Source organism: Thamnophis sirtalis, unplaced genomic scaffold (assembly GCF_051295495.1).
Source record: "Thamnophis sirtalis isolate CommonGarterSnake01/CBP01778 unplaced genomic scaffold, rThaSir2_p1.2 scaffold_3, whole genome shotgun sequence".
Classification (NCBI taxonomy): Eukaryota; Metazoa; Chordata; class Lepidosauria; order Squamata; family Natricidae; genus Thamnophis; species Thamnophis sirtalis.
In genome coordinates this window covers 87,874,720-87,896,852 of record NW_028261383.1, presented here as the reverse complement: position 1 = coordinate 87,896,852, position 22,133 = coordinate 87,874,720, and the positions used below count along the sequence as shown (strand labels likewise).

The 22,133-nt window shown below is 38.1% G+C and overlaps 1 protein-coding gene across 1 annotated transcript; it reads right to left on the bottom strand.

Moving 5' to 3' along the window:
• Positions 1 to 220: 220 nt before the first annotated feature.
• Positions 221 to 21,969, bottom strand: SPARC (secreted protein acidic and cysteine rich). The gene is made up of 10 exons (XM_087709427.1): positions 21,814 to 21,969; positions 11,493 to 11,562; positions 9,960 to 10,010; positions 8,689 to 8,773; positions 6,161 to 6,282; positions 5,275 to 5,395; positions 3,099 to 3,232; positions 2,861 to 3,009; positions 1,678 to 1,826; positions 221 to 895 (listed from the first exon to the last, which is right to left on the bottom strand). Exons 2-10 carry the CDS (start codon positions 11,547 to 11,549, stop codon positions 867 to 869), a joined length of 897 nt encoding a protein of 298 aa, XP_087565553.1. The 5' UTR covers positions 11,550 to 11,562; positions 21,814 to 21,969; the 3' UTR covers positions 221 to 866.
• Positions 21,970 to 22,133: the final 164 nt, after the last annotated feature.

Sequence of the window (22,133 nt, the reverse complement as noted above, 5' to 3'; positions counted from 1 at the left end):
TACCGGCTGAAAAAATGAACAGGGACACAGAGAGGATATAATAATCAGAGGCATGTGATTTGTTGTGTCAGAATGTGTATCAGTTACAAATAAATCACCAAAAGAGAAAGATCCAGTAAAAACAGCCACAACCAATTTTTGATAAGCACCAAATTTAACTTTTAAGACATAGAAAGACAGCAAAAAGCAATACAGTCACTGAGTAGCTGTGAAGCAGAAGCGTTTTTAACTTTTTATTTGTAAAGGGTGGGAGGATGAGTGGGTTACAAGATCTGAAACTTTCCAACACTTCAGGTTTTTTTCTGCTTATGTTATTTTGAGTTTGTGCCCAATTACTGTTACATTCAAGAACTGTCAAATTTATAAATTCGCCTTTCTGACTTTTCAGTCCTGTCCCATCTCCTCCCCTGCCATTCCCACTGCACTATCATATAAAATCCAAGTTTCTTAAACTTTCATAAAACATTTGCAACTCTTGACTTTGTAAAGCCAGTCTCTCCACACATTTTTTTGGTTTATCTTTCTTTCTTGCCTTTCTTTGAAATTAGGGGATTAATAGTCTTGAGTCTATCAAGTAGAGTCAACTTAAATAGTTGAAAATTGGAACAGATTTTTTGTTTAATTACTGTACTGGTATCAACAAATTAAAAGGTCAACAGAGATGCACAATGAGGGTGTGAGCAAAGTGATCTAGTGGTATAGATTAAGCTACTATCAACTTTCTGTCTTCTTTTTTTAGCACCGTTAATGTATATGTTTAGACCTATATTAGCACCTTGTCCCCGATAAAATAAAGAAAAACACTCTTCAACTTGTTAAAATGGAAGAACACAACTTGTGCATAACAGATGAAGAAGCTGCTAAATTTAGATGACAAGATCCTTGTCAATGTCCTCTGTAAAAAAAGAAAGAAAGACATCAAATAAGATAAATGCTTGCTGTCAATGTCTTACACAACATTTATGTGATTCAATCATTTCTCCTAGGATTTAGATTTTAGATTTATTATCTAAAGAACAGTCTTTTCCAAACTGGTACCAATCAGATGCAATGGTTACTGTTCTCAGAATTCCTGCTCACGGTGTTCTGAATGGTAAAGTTGTAATATCTGAAGGATATAACCTATTGGTTAATTGGCTGCTGTTTTAGAAAGAGGTTTTTAGAGCCATACTGAGGAATAGGAATTCTTGGCTAGTTAGAATGCAAAGAAATGATTTGTAAAAAAATATTGAGCCTTTAGAAATTCTAAAGGCATACAGTATATGACTCAGTTTTACTATTAAAGTTAAACAGTTTTGGCTAAGGAAGCTCCTGGATATGGTTACAGGTAGTCTCATTTAACAACCAGAACTGGGAACGGCAGCTTGGTCATTAAGCAAAGGGGTTGGTAAGTAAAACCGTGACTTTGCTTATGATCTTACTTCAGCTTTCCTTTGTTTTACAGACCTGTGAAGCCCATAAATATGAGGGCTGGTTGCAAAGATAGTTTTTCATCACTGTCATAATTGCGAACAATCATTGGAGAAGTCACTTGCTAAATGAGGACTGCCTTTATAAGCCAATTATATATACGGTATTCTGAATTTCTTGAAGGAAAGCTGGGATACAAACGAAGAAAAATGGTCTTTAAGAGCTTCAGCTAATTCCAATTAGCTAATACAGATTTGTGGTACTTACTTTCCATAATGCCAAAGCAGTTGGCCCATTCCTCCAGAGCAATGTATTTGTCGTTGTCTAGATCACATGTCTCAAAGAAGCGAGTGGTGCAGTGCTCCATAGGGATCAAGGGAGCTCTGAGTGGGGCCAGTTCAGTGTGGGACAGGTATCTGAAAGGAATATCAAAGTGGGCACAATTACCGCCACTCCCAGAAATCTCATAGAAAAGGCATGCATGATGGTCAAATGAATCCCCAGCATATTTTCATTGCATAAAATTACCGCAAATAACCTGGAACAAATAACCTGAAAAAGCATGTATGAAAAAGAGACACCTATTATCTTACACCTTTCTCCTTTTATATATTTCACTTAAATAATTATCATTAAGCCTTCCAGAGTGTAATGTGCAGTTTTCTGTTCTGTGGGACAAAGAGTTCTCTATTATCTATCTCTTTTTCCATCAAACAGCTTTACAAATAAGCTTCTTGCGGTGATTAGTATTTTATGCCTAGTCTCTTAAATATTTAAAGGGTAAATGCAGTCTGCATTGGATCCTTTATAGTCTGGCATCAGAGTGCTAGTTTTAGACTTATTGTGATAAAATTTTTAAACATTTTTTAAAAATGAAATTCATCTCAGGATTTGAAAAAAAAATCCTATTTAGTGATCCTGGAAATAAAAGCTCTAATCAATTATAAGGAACAACTTGTCATTATTTGAGATCAGTGTCTGACTTTTAAAAAAATAGTGCCATAGCTCACTGATTACTTAATTTTACCTTTTATTTGATTTCGCCTGTTATTTCTAAACTAAACTGGAGTCTTGATTTCTGTGTCCCAGGTGAATGTTTTAGCCCCACCTTGCTAAAGGATAACAATAGCAATAGCAGTTAGACTTATATACCGCTTCATAGGGCTTTCAGCCCTCTCTAAGTGGTTTACGGAGTCAGCATATCGCCCCCAACAATCTGGGTCCTCATTTTACCCACCTCGGAAGGATGGAAGCTGAGTCAACCTTGAGCCGGTGAGATTTGATCTGCCGAACTGCAACTAACAGTCAGCTGAAGTAGCCTGCAGTACTGCACTCTAACCACTGCGCCACCTCGGCTTTAACCACTAGTAACCAAGGTCTAATTTTATTCATGAGGTAATGGGATTTATCTATGCCAAGTTTCTCAAAAGCTAGGAATAGCAGTATATACCCATCAGCAGGATGTTGGTCTAGCTGTCCAAATTGCCAATGCACAGGGAAGATGTACATGTTGTAGTTTTTCTCAAAGTCACGGGCAAGGAGTTCTACTGGGTGTTCTCCAGCCTCCAGGCGCTTCTCATTCTCATGGATCTTCTTCACCTAGTCAGGAAAATACAGTGGGGAATATTAACTCTGTAATAAAGGCATCCTAAACTATGGGGCTCTGCTTAGGTGTGTCTCTTGCCCACCTTGAGTTTCTGCTTCTCATTCAGCATGTTGTTATCCTCATCCCGCTCGTACAGGGTAACCAGCACATTCTTCAGCCAGTCGCGCATACGCAGAGGGAATTCAGTCAGCTCAGTATCAAGACAGGCAGGAATGACTGAAATGCAACCAGAGTCCCATCAGTTCAGACACAATTTATTAAAAATAAAGAGCTATTATATTCAGCAATGAACACATTGATCCCAACTAATAAATGGCAGAAAAGCTATTAAGACACCAGCTGCGAATTTCTGCGATATAGGACAGAGATGCTGCTTTGTGCCTCCACAGTTAATCTTATTGACATTGTGATGTGCAGCACAATGCTTTTCACTCCTGTTGGAACATTTCTTCTACCTTCTATCACCCTTCCAATTCACCGCTTCCCTTCCCCAACACAGTTGCACAGTTGCACAATTTAATGGCCACACTGGTCAACAGTTCATGTCAATGATGCTCCATAACTTCTGCATTGTAGATAAATTATCAATTTCTCCAGACATTATTTTCAGTATTCTGAGCCAGACTGAATTTTTGAAAGATATTTTAAAAGTTGAATTTAGTCATCTACAATGATATGGATCGACCCGTTTTTTGCTTTAAAAAAGTTTTAAGATTCCCCCTGCCCCTTTAACTAAAAGTTAAGGAAATCAGAAATGTAGTATTAAAGTCCTCTTAAATCTGGGAGATTTCTGAAATTCTATTTATTTAATGGGATACAGGTTTCTAAAGCCGTCATAATTTTTTTTCCTTCCCAAGAAAAACTGTTTGCTTCAGAGGAGGAAATCCATGTTCCAATGAAACCATCCACCTCTTAGGTTAATTTTACTTTGGAGAGTCTGCCTGCCATGGCCACCCAGATGCTATTTAATGTTTCTTTTATCCCACCTAAGGGAAAAACCCTCAAATGTGATTTTATTGGCATGTAATACTCAGAGTTGGCTAGGTTAACAAAGTTGCTTGAATGATGCTTTTACAGGATTCCCTCTGCATTGCTGATTACCTTTGAGGCTTTTCTCTCTCTCTCTCTCTCTCTCTCTCTCTGTGTGTGTGTGTGTGTGTGTTTAAAAGGAATTTCCTTTCTAGCTGTCATCTATCAGAACAAATGGTTCACAAAGCATCAAACAATTGCACCTAAATGCATATGAGTAAAATTATATGTTATATGTGGGCAAGGGAAATGCTAAAAGCTTACTTGATTTACTTGTAAAGGCGAGTGTTAATTCATGGAATATCTGTAACTGGGGAGAGGGGATTGCACTCAGCAGTTAGAAAGGGAATGAGTAAGCACTGATGTGTTATCATTGTCTGTGCTCTGCTATTTGCACAAAGAGGGAAAGTCTTTCTGGCAATATGCACAATGATCTTTATAAAAATGAATGAATGGCCGGAGGGGAATATGGCTTAACCTTTAGGAACCATTGCTGAATAAAGGAGCTGAGGAAACAAATTGTCACAATCGAAGAATAGTCTATGGAGATTCTCAGTCATTTAGGTTATGGTCGTCCCAAATGCTTTTTCAAGAGGCGACTGGACTTTCTGGGGTTTTTTTTTTTGGGAAGACATTTCACTTCTCATTCAAGAAGTTTCTTCAACTCTGAGTGAATGGTGAGGAATGGAAGGATTTACACTTCTTGCAGACAGTTGGTCATTTGCATTCTTTAGTGAGTCCTTAAGGACACCTGGAAGTTTATCATCAGGATCACCTGAGTAATACAAATGGGTGTGGAGCCTTCTTGGAATTGTTGAAAAGACTGTGTTGTAAACTGGAGATAGACTTCCATTCCCCACCATCCAGCTGGAGCTGAAGAAGCTTCTTGGATGAGAAGTGAAATGACTTAAAAAAAACAACCCAGAAAGTCCAGTTGCCTCTTGAAAAATAGTCTATGGAGATGCACCTTTGGGGCAATCAAAGAATAGATTAAAGTTAGACTTCAATGCTAGATGATTGATCATTTACCAACTGGCACAAAAAAATTGCAGGATACCCATTATCAAAGTCACCCTGCAGTCCTTGCCAATGTGACCTCTACATAAATTCCTCAGACTGCATGAATGTCAAAGTCCATATATTCTGAAAACATGGTCATTCCTAACAAGGGCATTACTAAGCAGTTATTTTCTAATTGGACTGTTCCATTCTTAAGGATAATGACTCACTTTTGCAAGGTCCAATGTAATCCAGGTGAAGTTTGTGTCCTTTCTTGGTGCCTTCCAAAGTACATTTGGTGGCAAAGAAGTGGCAGGAGGTGTCATAGGTCTTGTTGTCAGTACCACATACCTTTGTGAAAATTGTGAAAAAGGTTCTTTGTGTTAGAAAAAGTGTCCAAATGGACCATGGTCTTTCTCCTACTCTAGGACAACAAATCAACAAATCTGCTCAGATTAAACTTCAATTTGTCAGGTTTCATAGACTCATAACGCAACTGGGACTTTTTCAAGGACTAAGCGCACTTTCCCGAATTCAAAGAAAATGGAAAGTTCACAGATGTCACTGCATTTCCAAATGATGAATGACATTTCAAAACAGTTGCATGCTGTATAAATATTAAAAGAGTATAAGGTTCAAGATAGACATTTGTGGTGGTAAAATCCAAAATGGTAGAGTTGAAGTCCCCCAATGTTGCTTTCTGTTTTTTATCCAACACAGAGAGAACCATTGGTAAGCACTACCTCCCATTCTCACCCGCCTTCTGCAATCTACAATTGCAGAGATTCAGAAATGAACAGAATTATGTACTGCCAACCAATCTGGCTTTCATTCATAATCTTACCCTACATGTGCCCAGGTAAATCCTCCTATCCTGATCCAGTTCCCTCCAAAATTAAAGGACAATCCTCCCCACAATTTTTTAAATAAAGGCAGAACTGGTAGTAAGCCGTACAGTAACTACATCAGCTTTCACTGGGGAACCTTACGTGCAATTAATTACAATCTTGAATATGTAGTTACAATTTAGCTTCACTATAGCTGAGTATCTTTCTTTTATTTCTTATACAGGTATATATTTACTCACCTTGTGTTGTATCTAAAGTCTTTGCTTACCTTCTCAAACACTGCAGTGCTGGTTGGGCAGCTGGAAGGATCTTGGCATACACACATTGGAGTGTTGCTTTCATCTAATTCACAGACTTTGCCGTGTTTGCAGTGATGGTTTTGGCAGGGGTCTAAGTAAGATCCGAGAAGCCATTTTAGAACCCCCAAAGGGCCAGTGCTGCTTTACAAAAACTGAAGGACTAGTTGTGACAAAACCATAGCCATCCCACTCAGACATAAGCTGACACATCAGATGCATGAGAACCTCCTAAGAATGTTTATGCAGTAAATTTGTAAGGTCTAGTTACGTTGTTTGCATTCATCACTGACTGAAGCAACATGAACATTACCAGGACCAATCAAAACCAATATTTGGTTATCATGAATGGGGCAAATTTTTCTGTGAGATTGGGAACTTTATTGTCTCCCTGTATTTTAAAAACGTATCTAATGTAGGATTCTCAAACTAGGATTCTCCAGAAAATCCCAATAATTTGAAGGGGTTGCACTTAAAAAAACCTGATCAGACATGCACAAGAACAAACTCACTCCCTTTGCTTGCAGAAACTCACACAAAGTAGTTGTGGTTCCACAAAGTTTGTGGAATTTCTGGTTTAATGCATTTGCGAACTTCTGGTTGAATGTATTTCAAGTGTTTCTCATTTAATCAATTAATAACATTCAACAAAAGATGAATTAAACTATTAAAAGATGAATTAAACTATTAAAAGATGAATTAAACTATTAAACTAAACCCGTCTTGAATGGTATGACTGTTGTGTGTTTTTAAATTATGTATTGTTATGTTTCATTTTTTATTTTTTATTTTTTGTCTGTACCCCCCCCCCCTTTCCCTGATTTGATTTGTTAGCCGCCCTGAGTCCCCTTCGGGGGAAAAGGGCAACATATAAATATAATGAAATGAAATGAAATGAAATGAATGAAATAAAGTGTAGATTGGTTACAGATAAAAAATATTCAGCCTCAGACAATTTCTTCCCCTCAAAATTCTTTACAATATAAATGGGTATCCTGCACTGCTGTGTGATGGTTCACCCTGAGTCCCCTTCCCACTCTTTCCCATATCATGAACTGGTGGGAAAATGAACTGGTGGGAAAAGAAGAGATCTGGTGGTTTATAACTTAATAAGGATGCTAAGAGAGACTGGATTGCTGTTTTCCTGTTGCTAGTGGGAGGAGATGATCAGCAATCTATAGTGAATTACCAGAAGGAAGAGAATACTTCATTGTTTCCCCTTTGACGGCACTAAAAAGGAGAGGGAAATGGAAGCCCCTTGCATGGTTTACTCTAATTCTCCTTGCAATTAAATAATTTTGTAGAGTTGTTTTGATCTGAGGAGGTGTAGAGAGACATATTGATTGCCCAGTTTGGGACCTAAAATGCCATTTGCAGTTTAAGGGGAGGGGAACTCTTCCTAAACATCATCTGATTCTCTTTACACTCCAGATCTGATACAATAACCTGCTTGATTCTTTTCAGTCTCACATGAATATGTATGCACTTCTTATGTACTCCATGCTCAAATTACTGTGATCATGTTATGCGAGGACCTAGCTCTCTGAAGGAGAAGGCCCTAATGCTGGGAAAAGTGGGAGGCAAGAGAGCAAGGTAGATTACAGTAGTGAAAAGTATACTGTTGGAAGACCTGAAAAACCAGGTTAGGGACAGATTGTCATGGAGAAAATCTGAACTGTGCGGTCACCAAGAATTGTAATGAAATGAATGAAAGAAAATGTATGCACTTCAGTTCTCTACTGTTCGTCTATGGAGATTCTCAGTCTTCTAGGTCATGGTTGTCCCAAAGGTGCTTTTTTCAAGAGGGAACCGGACTTCCTGGTTTTTCTTTGAAGGTGCTTCACTTCTCATCCAAGAAGCTTCTTGGAAGAGAAGTGAAATGTCTTCAAAGAAAAACCAGGAAATTCAGTTGCCTCTTCTAAAAACCATCTTTGGGACTCTCTACTGTTCCAAAGGGGAATGTGTGTATGGGATTACAACATAAATACTTTTAACAGATTGACTGATGCTAGACCGTGTGCCATCATCATTCTTGATTCCCAGTGAACACCCAGATTTTCTCCATGAGCCTTCCCATATATGAGGAGAAATCAGGTGTCAAACCCCTTGTCTCTGTGTGAGACAGACAAATGCTTTCTTTGTCAAACGATTCCCATTTGATTTTCATTCCCAATCAGACTAATATATAGCGAATATAACACCACTGTACAATCTTTACTGGGGTTCTTGATACAAAGGAACACCCGAAAGTGTTCACTCCAAGTATGGCTTCTTTTTTGTAAATGGAAAAATCTTAAATTTATTTTTTCTTCTTGTACTGGTCTGAAGGTTTGCCCTCTAAGAATGGGCTTACTGCACATGTTATGGTGACAGATGCCAATTTCAATTCTCTTGATATCTTACGTGTATGTATGTACCTTTTACAGACACCTAGATCTTGTATATACACAAAATACTTTATATAACTACATATTAGGGATTAGGCTATGCAGCCACGTACTTTCAGCCACAATCTCTTCAACATCCACAGTGGTCTCTTCAAATTCGCCAATCTCCACCTGGACTGGGTTGATTCCAACAGGTTCCTAAATGAACAGATGGAATGAGATCAAGTACTGTTAGGGTCTGAAGGATGACTGATTTCTGTAGCATGGGTACTGTACTCAAGATTGGGAAGCAATCTTCATTTATTCAGTATGGATGCCACCTGCCTCTGAATGACTCTGGGCAGCTCACAACAACAGAGTAATATAAAAACAGCAAAATACCAAATGAAAATGAAAGAAAACAAAAAAAATACCCCAAATTAATGTTTTGTAACTTGGAGACTTCCCAAAGCTTTAGGCTACAGAATTCACTAGGAATTGAAGTGCAGCAACACACTTTGAAGGTGCCAGGGTGAAGAATGCTGCCTTCCGCGTAGTGTATTTAAAGTACCCACATGCGAATACACCCTCACATTTACAAAAAGCACCCAGAGTTTAAGAAGCAAGGTATTATTTTATGGTCATAGCTGTTGGTATTTTCCAAAAAACAATTCCTGATGCCTCCGTTTACAAGTGACATTATTATTTTTATTGCTACTTCATTAGTGTTGTTGAGGGCCGCCTAAGATAAGTGTTGTTGAGCGCTGCATAAGTGGCCACCTAAATTTTATTAAATAATTTTTAAGTGGTTGCTATAGGCAAACAATAATTTGCTTACTCTATTCCTGATGTGTATTTCTTTACTATTGACATTTATTTTAAATTGTAAAATTCTAAGCATTTATATTCATGCAAACCAAACAGTGCCAACTATGTATAAGAGGTATGTGTTAATAAGCTGGAGAGTAAAAATAATTTTTAAGGGAAAAAATGAGTGGGGGGAACATTACCACACAACCGCTGAGTAAAGGCTGAGCAGTTTTAGTAGTTATGGCTATGTCAGACTGATTGACTGGTAGGCTAGATATAATCAACTGGGGGCAGGAAAGAAAAAGAAATGAGTAAACTGAAAAAGGAATTGGTGTCTTAAGTGGAACTCTGACTAGGAGCACATCACCCTACAAGAGTTTATTGTGTTTGTATGTGTGATATGCATGTAGAATGAATAGAATAAAGTAAATGAGTTGCATTTAGGGAAACTGTAGCAGCAGGAGATGAACATATCTGCTGTTAGTCTCTCTCCTGAGAATTTAGAACTATTTAACTCTCCATCCCACTCCTGGGGATGTTTGCTTGTAAGTATAGCCTTGAAGCGAGAAGGGGCCAGTACTGTGTTACTCTGTACCTGTGTTGCAGGGTCCTCTATAACTTCCATCTCTTCCGGCAGAGCATCTTGCTGTAAGAGAGAGAAAAAATAGGCAAATAAAGACTTCTATTTGGAGTTCTCAAGTTGGTACTAGAACTCTACTCCTACTGCTGGGATATTCCTTTTGCGTGAATATGCCTCCATATTGCTCTCAACCCTCATCAAGTATTTTTATCTGGTTTCCCTTTGCCATAGTGAAAACCAAAGAGCTTCCCAAGAACTTCTTGGAACATCTGACCTGTTATTTTTAAAGATGGAATTTCCTTATCTACTTCCTCTCTGAGAGGCAAAGCCTGAATTGAAGGCATTCAACTCTCCTGGCCCATAATGCACTTCTATAAACAACACAAAATATCCTTCCCATTCTCTTGGTGACAAATGCATGTATTTATTTCTCAGGGGATTTCTTATCTTTGTTGTTTCTATATTTGTTATAATATTGGAGTTTATAGGTTATTTTACTATTTCATTAAATGATAAGGCTGCAAATATAACTTGAAAAATGTTAAACTATGACTTTGAAGTGGTTTGCTTATGATGTGGTTATGTTTGCTCTTCCTATTCTTCTTGTATAATATCAGGTATGTCCTGAGAAACATAAAAATAAATTGAATGAAGATTAAATAGGTGAAAGAAGAGTGTAAAAAATGAATAGGTGATGAATTAATGTGGATCGAATGAGTGACTAGAATGGATGAAAGAATGAAGGACTCAAATGAAAATCAAATAGTGAATGGCATCAAAGGAAAGTGTAGACTAGGAAAGTCATGATTAGATGATGTTGAAGGCTTATGAAATCATCAAAAAGCGAAAGGAAAAGAAAGTGTAGTGGTATTTGGACTTGGTGGAAGCAAGAATGGCTTCCAAGGACAGAAAAATAAGTTGTATAGTGAATGGAAGTTGTCTAAATTAGACTTAGCTATAGCTATAGCAATAGCACTTAGACTTATATACTGTTTTACAGGGCTTTGACAGCCCTCTCTAAGTGGTTTACAGAGTCAGCATATTGTCTCCAACAATTGGGGTTCTCATTTTACCCATCTCGGAAGGATGGAAGCTGAGTCAACTTTGAGTCAACCTCTAATTCTTTTTCTTGCATCATGCCTTCAATGACTTTCACTTATTAATTTCCTTTTTTACTTTGGAAATGAGCTGCATGATGGCTGTGATATATTTACTAAAAAAAGAATATATTGATATAATTGCTATCACTACCCTGCTAAAAGCTTATATATTTTGACATGCATTGACAAAACTCCTTGATTGGTCCTTGCTGGACTAGACTATAGAGGGGATGAGATACAACTGGATAAAAATGAACCAGCAGAAGTTGGAAGCTTTGATAATTGGGTAGGAAAGTTGAGAGTGATCTTCAAATGCTGAACTATTTCTGAGTGTTCAGAGCAGTGAGGTGGGTTGGAGTGCTTACTTTCAACTGTACTATACAGAGAATTTGACACTGCAGCATCTATAACATTCAGAAAATGGGTTTTTAGAGCTAATGATACTCACTGGAGCTGCCAGCGCCTTGCCTGCCAGGCAGAGGAAGAAGAAAATCCAAGCTCGCATCTTTGCTTGAAACCTGAGTTTATGGAGAAAAGAGAACCATAGTTTATTTTGCAAGTTGGAGGGAATGTATTATTTCCCTTAAATTTCACAGTTATCAATATTTTGAATTGGACTCTTTTATTTTTAATATCTGTACCCACTTCTTCCATATAGCTCAAGGCAATATACAGTATGAAACAAACAGACAATGGCATATCCATTATATCACTGGACAAATTCTGGAAAATCGATAACATCATGATCCACACAATGTTAGGTCATCTTCCTTCCCATTGTTGCCCATGATTTCCCATTATAGTCATCATCTAAGATGGTTTACAAGACAAAGTGAACCACTAAGTATCCAACCCAGCATATTGTCCCAATCTGGGATCTAAAATGGTGATCCATAAAGGTGTTTCAGTGATAATTTAAATGAGCAGAAAAATAAAAATATTTTTATAATAGCAAAAATCCCAATAAATTGTCAACTTTCACACCATTTTAATGTCAGGCATTGATACTCTGGGATATTCAGTAATTGCATGAGGCAGGAGTCTTTTTTTAAAACAATTATGTCATATTTTAGTTAGTTCTGGGGTTCCACCAATGTCATTGAGGCTTTATTCGCATCATAATTCCTGTGCACCAAATTGCCAATCTCTGGTTTGATCTAGATTTTTAAAAAGCCCACATTAAAAAGGGACTGAAAAATGTTCCACTATTATCCAACAATAGATTTTACAAAACTTTCTGTTCCTAACTGAATCTCAACCATCTGAGGAAAGGTAGCAGATAATTGCTAATTCCAATAGAAATCTGAAGCACCAGTGCTATCTAAAAAAATGTATTGGAATAAAACTGCTTTTGCATACTCAGTAATACTTCTTGTTCACTGACCTATGAAGACTACCTTGGACTCTTAGGCAGGCAATGGAAAATAAGCAGGAAGGATTTGGCTGTATTAATTTTCTTCCTCTACCCCAGATATATCCAACCTTAGCAACTTTTAAAACCTATGGACCTTAACTCCCAGAATTCCCCAGCCAGAGAATTCTGGGAGTTGGAAGTCCAGAAGTATGCTTCTTCCAGAACTCAACATTCCCAATAAAAAGTTCTATTTCAGATCAAACAAATGCAGAAACATGAAAAACTGAGGTATGTGGCTTCCTTTTCTTGGCATGAATAGCTGTTGGTGGAAACTTGTATTATTATTCTTTTGCAATAGCAGTATTCAAGATTGCCCACTCTTATTCATCCAGGTTTTTGTGAAAAAGAAGTATTCAAAGAAAACCTTGAGAGATTAAATTCTTTGCTTATCTACAGTTGGCATTGCACTGTTGTGCTGGTTTCATCTACAGGCCACTAATACCTTGAAGGTGTTAGGTGCCTTGAACCTTGATCATTCTCTAAGGAATTGCTGGCTCAGAGATTCAATCCCTCCACATGGTGGTATTTGTTCCAAATCCAATTAGCAAAATTAATTTTTTTAAACGTACATCTGTTGCAGTGTAAAATGAGATAAACTGGAAAAGAGGAACATCTGTTTTGTCTACCACATAAGCAAGAGTCTAGATGGGCCCACTGTGAATCTACAGATGAACCTTGTATGGTGAAGCTGCTTTGATGGTAGTAATAGTTATTATTATTATTATTATTATTATTATAAAAATGCTCATACAAGACACTTACAGGTCAAGGGTTAGCACCGGGCATTCTGTGCCAGACAATATGTTGCAATACTTTTACATACCTTTGCAATTTGTTTAGATAGTTATCTTTGTTTCTGCTACCTATAAAAGAGTATTACTAAAACAAGTTGGTGCCACAGCCTGTCTCAATATTGATTTGTATCAGAATTTTATGCCTATATTTATAGCACAGTAATAACCAGAAGGTGTGGAATATAAATAGGTCCAAATGGAAATCATGTAATGTGGTTGTCTCTATAACCAGCAGTGTGGCTAACACGTCATAGATTCAGATTTTTTTTATAGGCAGGGGCAGTGAGTGACTAAAGCAAAGTGTCTATTTCCCCTTTCCTTGGCTCCACTTTAATACATTCATCCCTCTTCTTACTCCTACCTATTTTACTCCCGTTCGGTACATGGCGTCCCTTCCTTTCTCTCGCTCTCTCCTTTATTTGCTCTGGAGACCACTGAAAGCATCTTCCATCACTGCCAAGACCTGAAGCTGAGGTCACTAGCTCTTCCCTTCCAAGGGCATTTTTGGGTGGAAAAGTACAGCTGAATCTGGCTGTTTCCCTCATCCCAGATTTATAAGGGCTTTTCTTATGCTTCAGGAAGCTTGGCATATTTGCCTTGCTTCCTAGCTCTATTTACAACCAAGGCAGGAGAACTCTATGAATGGGGTGCCAAGGGGGTGGATGTTCAGAAAACAGCATCCTTCAAGACACAGTTGCCAATGTTGGGTTAAGATTTCTGCCGGGTCCTCCAGTGCCAGAGAATACCAGGTTTCAAAGCCTGGCTTTGCGCTCGGAGTTTGGAGACCATCAGACAACACGCCAGTCAATGCTCAGTCCTTCCACTGTTGTGATTGGAGGTAGAAAGACTGTTTGAGCAAATAGGTCCTGCGTAAACATCTGTCACCGGAGACAGGAAACACGTTTATTTGAAAAACAAAATATAAAGAAAAGCTTCATCAACTAACTTATTTTGGAGGAAAACTGCATAGATATTTTGGCTGAGAGGTCTAGCTGGTGCTTTACCATAAACCTGTGGAATACAATAGTGTGCTTCTCCTGCTAGGAGAATTTGTGTCACAGTCCTCACGCAGGTATCTATGAACACTGTCCTTCAGTGTTAAATTGCCTTCGTATTAATAGGGTTGCAAATGGGGAGAGGGGTTTTGAAGCAAAATTCTGGGTTGCTCTTGCGGGACAACAACACATAATCCAGCTACCCGATCTGATTTTCCACAGTTCAATTTTACAGAGTTTCTCAGAGAAGCATTATATCAGGACCACTCTGGGAAATTAAAATGGATGGACAATTGATGCTGCTCAAAATACTAGGTGGGAACCAGTGGTCGGTTTCAATTTATTTTACTACTGATTCGCTCGTGTGCATGCGTGCGCTCACGATGCTTCTGTGCATGCACAGAAGCATCTGGGTGGGTGGGCAGAGCCTCTTGCCGCCGCCACTACCAGTTCACCCAGTCTGGGGCAAACCGACAGAAACCCACTTCTGCTGGGAACAATTAAGAGTCTGCTGCAATTTTCAACTGTTGATTTTGCCCATTGTAAGCAAGTGCAAGTTTATTTCATAGTGATGTCACCTTAAAAAGTTCTTTTCTTTCTATGGCTGCTCAAGGCAATGTAGATAGATTCCATGCAAGAAAACCTGTCTTTCGTTAGCTGCATCTCTTGTCCATCACTTTCTGTAATAACTGTGCTCCATTTCACAGAGGCCCTATTCTCTCTTCTCACTAAGCTCAGCATTATTTGTTTCTTCTGCACTAAGTAGCTTGCCTGCTCTCTTTTTCCATAGGGAAGAGTAATTTTCATTTTCCAGCTTTCAATGACTAAAATTCACTTCTTTACCACCTCACTTGCTAATGTTTTATTTTTCTCTGTTTCTTCTCTCAGATAGTTGCCTCCCCCATTAACATACAATCTCCCTCCCCCTCCACTTTTTGGATTCATTTCTAGTTTTAAAGTTGGCCTGGCAACTTCAAAATCAAGCTTCTGTATACAGAAAAAGTTGTGTGGAACGGTTGGATTTCACACTGTGCATTGCCATAGATTGCCAGAATAGCTTTAAGTTAACCCTGTCCCTTTTCTGTGATTGTGTGTTCAGCTAGATGTTGTAGCTCTATGTGGATTGGGTTTTGCCCTGGCTGAAAACAAGTGTCTTCCGAGGATTGCTTAAGGAATAAGTGTGGTACCATATCTACTGTCAAACCCTAAGCTACCCTCCATTTTCTTTAGCCTTCAATTCAGTCTTTCACAGTTTTCATGATAGAAATGTTTACCTAGCAATTGCCAGTAGCATCTCCTAGGCATCACTATTATTTACCAAGGACTGATAGATAACAATTATGGATGAATTATCAGGCTACTATAGAAGCTAAAGCATGTTGAGAATAAAATTTATATAACATATTTGAATATAGTAATTAATTATTACAACAGGACTTTAATTACCCCATATTACAAATTAGTCTAGTATTAATGTTTCTGTCTTTTAAATAAGGGAATAAGATAAGAGAATATTTTAGTGATGTCTTTGTCATGCATGGTTTCAGCATGTATTAATTACCAGGCTGTGTTAATGACACACATGTCCCCGTTAAACAGATAGATGCTATTTGCTAATTGGAAAACTGGAAATCAGAACTTCTCCATAAACTTTGATTAAAAAGAAATAATTTACAATGACTGAGCTCAGGCATTATGCTAAAACTGTAATGTGGTTTGGTTGATTTTGTTCCTAGCTAACCATGTGAATCTACACAGCTATGATGATGGATTCTGTTCTGACCACCGTATGAAATATGTGCTGTATCTGAAATGCGTATCAGTGTTCACAAGTTGTGGTTATTTATTGTTACAATTATAAATCAAATTTAGAAGGCTATTTTGCAAAAACAAAATGTAAGTGAAAAATGGGAATAAACAGGGAACCAATATAAGCTAACACAATAGCACGATCACATTCAGAGGACACTTATCCCATCTAACACGAACTGGGGTTGGGGGGGTGTAGGGAGGAGAAACCAAGTCTTCAAGGCCTGTTTAAAAGACAAGGGGGTTGGAATCACTCAAACCATTTGAGAGCACTATTTCAGAATGTCGGTACCACAACAGGTAAGGGAAACGTCTTGGGTCCCATCAGCTTGCATTGTTTTTAAGACAGGGCTTGGAGTATGCTTAATTTGTCAGAACTTATAAACCATGGGTGAGAGATAGATCTGTTTAAAGAAGTGATTTATAGGTAACAACCAGCACTTTGAATAGCATCTGGAAGTATCTGGTAATGAGTGCAGTTTTCACAGCATTGTTATATGGGCAGATGAAACTTCTGAGTGAACTTCAAGGGTAGCTTCATTTAAAACACATTGCAGTTACAAAGGTAACTAAAGCATTGTGTTATACTTAGGGATCAAATGTGGTCTCTGGATTCACATACTATTTCGTTTAACTATAGTTCGTCGAAGAGATCACAGACACATTATACACAATCCATAAACATAAAACAAGAATTGCCAAGGATTTTCCCTGATTTCCAGGATAAGTAACCGATGGAATGAATTTCAAATGCCATCAACTACATAATTAGACCAGGTATGAATATGATTTTAGGTTTAAAATTCATAAAATTGAAATGAACCAATTTAGACTTTAGCAGATTTGTTTCTTATAAAACTGCTTTTTAGTACACAAGCAACCTATTCTGTATTCTTTCATCTCCTAAACATGCTGCAGGAGTCACAAAATCTCTAACTCAAATTTCTCCTGTATATTATTTTATTACACTTATGAGTTTCACAGACGCAGGAGAAATGCCTGAAATCACCAGCTTTAAATAGCTTGTTATGATCATTGCCTAGAAATGTCAGCAGAATCATACGGCAGAAGTCTCAGTCAAGCTTTATGTAAGTAGCACTCATAAAATCATGGAAGAAAAGTAATTCAGCCTTTGAATTTACAGTAATATTTGGTGTACACCAACATTAACGAAAAAGGGCAAATTTTTAAGGCTGTAGTAAGGGGCACAATTGTTTTTGAAGCCAATATGAATTGTTTTTGAAGCCTTCAAAGGATTGATACATTCTTATTTAAAAATACTGAAAAGATGGAGTTTTTCTTTAGTGAGAGATGGCATATTTTACTCAGTGATTATTTTGTGCAAGTTTAAAGAAATCTAAAAGAAACCCAATTTGAAGCTATATTGATACGAGCATTTTTTGAAAATTCACAGTGACACTCCAAGGGTTTTTAGTTTTAGCTGCATCTGTTACTATAAAAGAATTATAGCTGGAGGTTTGGACTGCAATATTCCACGCATACCCAAAAATTGTTGAATTAACTCAGCCCCTTGTGAATAAATCTGGCTGTGTTGTTAGTTACAGGAAAAGGAAAAGGAAAAGTTTTCATCTGCCATTCATACCAAAATTGGAAAACTTAATTTCATGTGAAACCACTAACAAACATACCCAAATGTCAAAGTTTAACTGAAAGAAAAAAATGTATCCGCTTTACGTGATCTCTCCTGTTTTAAATTAAATAAAGTAAATCCCTTGGAGGAAACCTCTTCTAAAATTCCATGTTGGTGCTGTTATCCCTATTCTTACATATTTTGGATTTCTTCCTGGTATATTTAGACCAAGATTTCTTTTAAAAATTCAAATGGGTTGCACTATTAGCTGCTATTTGTAAAAATAATTCATATTCCTCTTTCTCTCCAGAAGTTCATAGCAGTGTATATTATGCCTCCCTGATGTCCCCATTTATTCTTTATATCTTGAGGTAATTTAAGCCAAATCATCCCTCAGAAGTGGGTGGAGACCAGTGGTGGGTTTCAAACTTTTTTAGAACCTCTTCTGTAGATGTGGCCTGCTTTATGGGAGTGGCTTGCCAGCCATGTGACTGGGTGGGAGTGGCTTGCCAGACATGTGACTGGGTGGGCATGGCCAACTTGTAAAATGTAGTGAAACTCACTTAACAACGCTCTTGCTTAGCAACCAAAATGTTGGCTCAGAAACTCTGGCATTTGGAGCACACAAGTCTTAAAGCTGTCAAGTTACAAGACCCTTGCACCCCTAACCCTTTAGAAAAAAAAACCCCAGGGGTGTTCAAACTTGACAGCTTTAAGACTTGTGGACTTCAACTCCCAGAATTCCTCCTCTCGCTGTTCATCTTGATGATGTGCGGATGGGCAGAGGGAGGGAGCTGGAACAGGTTCTAAATGGCACTGTAGATTTGTGGAACCTCTTCTACAGAAGAGGTTAGAACTGGTAAGAACCCACCCCTGGTGGAGACTGAACATCAGCCTTGTCAATCTTGGTTTAGCATTCCTCTTTTAATAGCAAGCTAATTCATGGATATGAATCGGATTCAGTATAACTCCAAGAAAGCTCGTTGTTCATTCTATATTAAATTCCAGTGGCCCTTACTTGAGAGTAATCAATCACTATCTTTGAAGGTACCCAGGGTAAGCTGCTAGGAATTCTAGGCCAAAATTTAAAAGTGAATCAGCACAGATGATCTGGCATCTTAACAGCTGCCCATAATGCAGATCTCAGATTGACTTATTTTTGAGAAAATATGTTTGATGGGCATGAACAAGGTTGATATTAAACTCCATTCCCATATAACTATGAGTACTTCGGTTCAAAATCTGGAAGGGTACCAGATCTCCACTGGTACCAGAAATTTCTGATTTCAGAAATGCCTTCAGTGAACTTGAAGAGAATTCTGCAATATATTGGCTATGGTACATAGAAGACAGAAGTGCAAAGGCTTAGCCTCCAGGCTGTCTTCTGTTCTCTCAAAGCCTTGAATGTGGCTCCCAGGGCCCTCAAGCAACTTCTTATCCAATTGTAATTTTTAATTGGCAGAAGGAAGAAATTATTCAATAGCTGACTGGAGCAAACTTTTGATTTGACTCCAGGGCGCAATTCAAAGTACAACTTAAGTCTTGGTCTCAGTAAAAGTTGTATACCACTGTCATACATACCGCTCAATTAACATACATTTTTCCACTGGTTCCTACTTCCTCCTGCAATTGCTGTGCCTAAATACTGCTTGGCCATTTCTCGCCAAAACTATCAGAATGTATCTGTTGCCATTAGTGAATGTTCAATGTGATGGCTACGGAGCCAAAAAAAAAAAAAAAAGATTTGCTTGGTCAATGCTATAACAGGAATTATGGCTTTGCCATGTGATGCTGAGCTCATACTCAAGTTTTCCCTGCTGTCTGACATCAGGAAAGAAGTTATAACCCAAGTTTCTTGCATACCTTTTGGCTCCTTCTTTGCTGTGCAAAAGGAACAAAAGCAATTTATTCTCCCAGTGACACTAAGAAAAAAAAGATTGTTTCAGCAGCCATCTGTGCATCATCACTGAACCTCTAGGGAGATGTCCTATTTTCTGGAGAGAAGGATGATTTGGCAGCACAGCGGTGTCTAAAATTTCTTTCTTACAAACTGAATGGTATGATCCAAACAGATTTACCATCAGGGGCTGAAAAGTACTCTTAAGACATGAAAGATGGGGCTTAGTTTGACTGTAGTGTTCCAAATAACTTTCATTATGCTATTTTATGCATTCCATGATGCTACAAAAGCAAAATCAGTTGTCATATAGACTTACTATCAAGACCCAACATTGAAGGATCTTTGGTGCTCTCTGAACTTGTTTGTTTTCTTACAGACTCATGATGTTACCTAGTTTGGGTAATGAAAGGTCTGCAAGAAAACAACAAAACTCAGAGAGCACCAAAGACCCCTCATTTCAACCGTGAGTTACAAATATTCTTCTTGATGATCAGTCCCAACATTGTCAAACATTAAGAAAGTGGACACAGTTTGGACTGGATGGTAGAATATCATTGCTTATAAAGCCCCCACACTTTTATCCCACAGACAGTTGGAAAAGTTATTAGCATATTTCTTATTGTTGCAGAGAATGACTGTACAGTATTACTAAATTATCACCTGCACAGTAAAGTCTAAATTAAAGGCATGGTGCTTCTGCCCTTTGTTTCTTTCTTTACAAAAGGATAATCATTCCAGCTATTACAGTTTGTGTTTGTATAATCCTCGTTCTTTTAAGATGCCATTTCAAAAACAATCTAGGTGTGAAATACCAAGTATGGGGCACAGATACAGGCACTTTCCTGAGTCTTGGATGACCCTTGACACAAACTAAACTTTGAGTTGAATAATAGACAGTGTAGAATAATTCCTTTTAATTGACTTGAAGTATCCTGCAATTTGTCTTTTGGATGCCGTAGAGCAAGCCAGCAGTATTTTGGGTCAAAACGTTGATAAAAAACACCCCAACTGAATGCATCCTTTCCTTTCACATCTGTGGTCATATAGGACAGGGCATCTCTTCAACCAGAAGACCCTGAAAGGGTTTCCATGGGAGCCGACATTCCATTGTAGAAGAGTCATCCCAGAGAAGGGATTTTTTTTCCTCTCCCCGTAGGTGGGGCTTGGCAAAAATGTGAAAAGTTGATATCTCTTCCCCCCTCCCCTTTCCCCACGTCTCCTGCCTCTGCCTATGTGGCACACAATGGCTTTGTCTAAACGGGTTTCATGCTACTCTGCATGCATTTCCTTTCATCTCTCTTCACTGGCATTTGCACAACATTTTTGTCCAATTTACCATGCTTCCAGAATAGTTTTTTTTTAATTAAAAAAATCCGTTGCATTTGTTCTTTTTAATGTTTTGTCTCTCGAAGGGAATGGCATGCCTTAAACAGCAAAACCTCTTTCTTTAGGTTGCAAGAGAAGAACACTTACATTTCAAAATAAGTCAATTTGACTTCACTGAATTGCAGGGAAAAAAAACTTTTTGGAGGGTTAGGTAGGAGAGGGAATAAAGAACGCTTCAGGAAAGGAGAAACAATTTAATTCTTCTCTCTACTGCAGTCCTGTAAAGTCAGGGAACGAAGGCTGAGGCAATGAATTTTAAAGGCAATGAATTGCCTGCTTCCTTTTGGATGTGCTTATACAGATTGGAATAAACTCTGCTTTGCAATAAAACACTAAGAAATAAAGATGAAGATGGAAGTAGAAAATTATGTTTCTGGCTCCCTTTTTCCAAAAGCAAATATAGCCCAGGCAAATGTCCTAAACAAGGTTTATTTGCCAAGTTTATTCTTCAGCTACCTGGGAACGTATTCCATGTGACAGTCCTAATTAATTAGGAGGCAATAAATTGTGAAATCCTAGATACAGAGTACCAATTGGCCTGAAAATAACTTTACTCTCTTCTGTATTTATTCAGCGAGTAGAAAAGAGCACTGATAACTGTTGCCAAACACGGATGTTTTATTAAACTAATTCAATTAATAAAAACAATTAGCAGCAAAACAGCAGTTAGGCACAGCAGGCAGAATTTCCAACAGTACAAAATGTCAAGAAAACACTGAATATTCTTACACATCAATGCTATTCTTATTAGGCTATTCTTCAAATGGAGATATTAGTTTTGGGCCCAATCAGGACTCCTTTGCTTAATATAACAGATAAAGGACGGAAAATGAAGAATAAATAAAAGCTGAGAATGGAAAAGTAAGTTTTGATGTCATACCTCAAGGACAGGGCAGCTGAGAAAACTCCAGCCTCTCTCTCAAAGGTCTGAAGGAATCTAAGTATCTTGGAGGATGGCAACAGGAAACTGCTTCTAGGGTGCCTGGGCTGGGCTTTCTTTCTCCTCCTCTTCTATTTTCCAAATTTGTTTCTTTCTCTCCAGCTACAAGTGGGCTGGCTTTCACCTTCTCTTCCCTCCCCACCCCCTCCTCCTCTCAAAATATATTCTGAGGCTGCAGCCAACAGCTAAATTATAGGCCAGAGCAATCAAACGGTGTCAGAGTCTGTAAAGTTGAATAGAGAGTTAGAAAGAGGCTGTTC

Bases quoted from the DNA above. Each gene is read 5' to 3' on its own strand.
- SPARC (XM_087709427.1), bottom strand. From the start codon at position 11,549: ATGCGAGCTTGGATTTTCTTCTTCCTCTGCCTGGCAGGCAAGGCGCTG. The intron at 10,011-11,492 runs GTGAGTATCATT...TCTCTCTTACAG, and splicing joins GCAAGGCGCTGGCAGCTCCA to CAAGATGCTCTGCCGGAAGA. The intron at 8,774-9,959 runs GTACAGAGTAAC...CTGTTCATTTAG, and splicing joins TAGAGGACCCTGCAACACAG to GAACCTGTTGGAATCAACCC.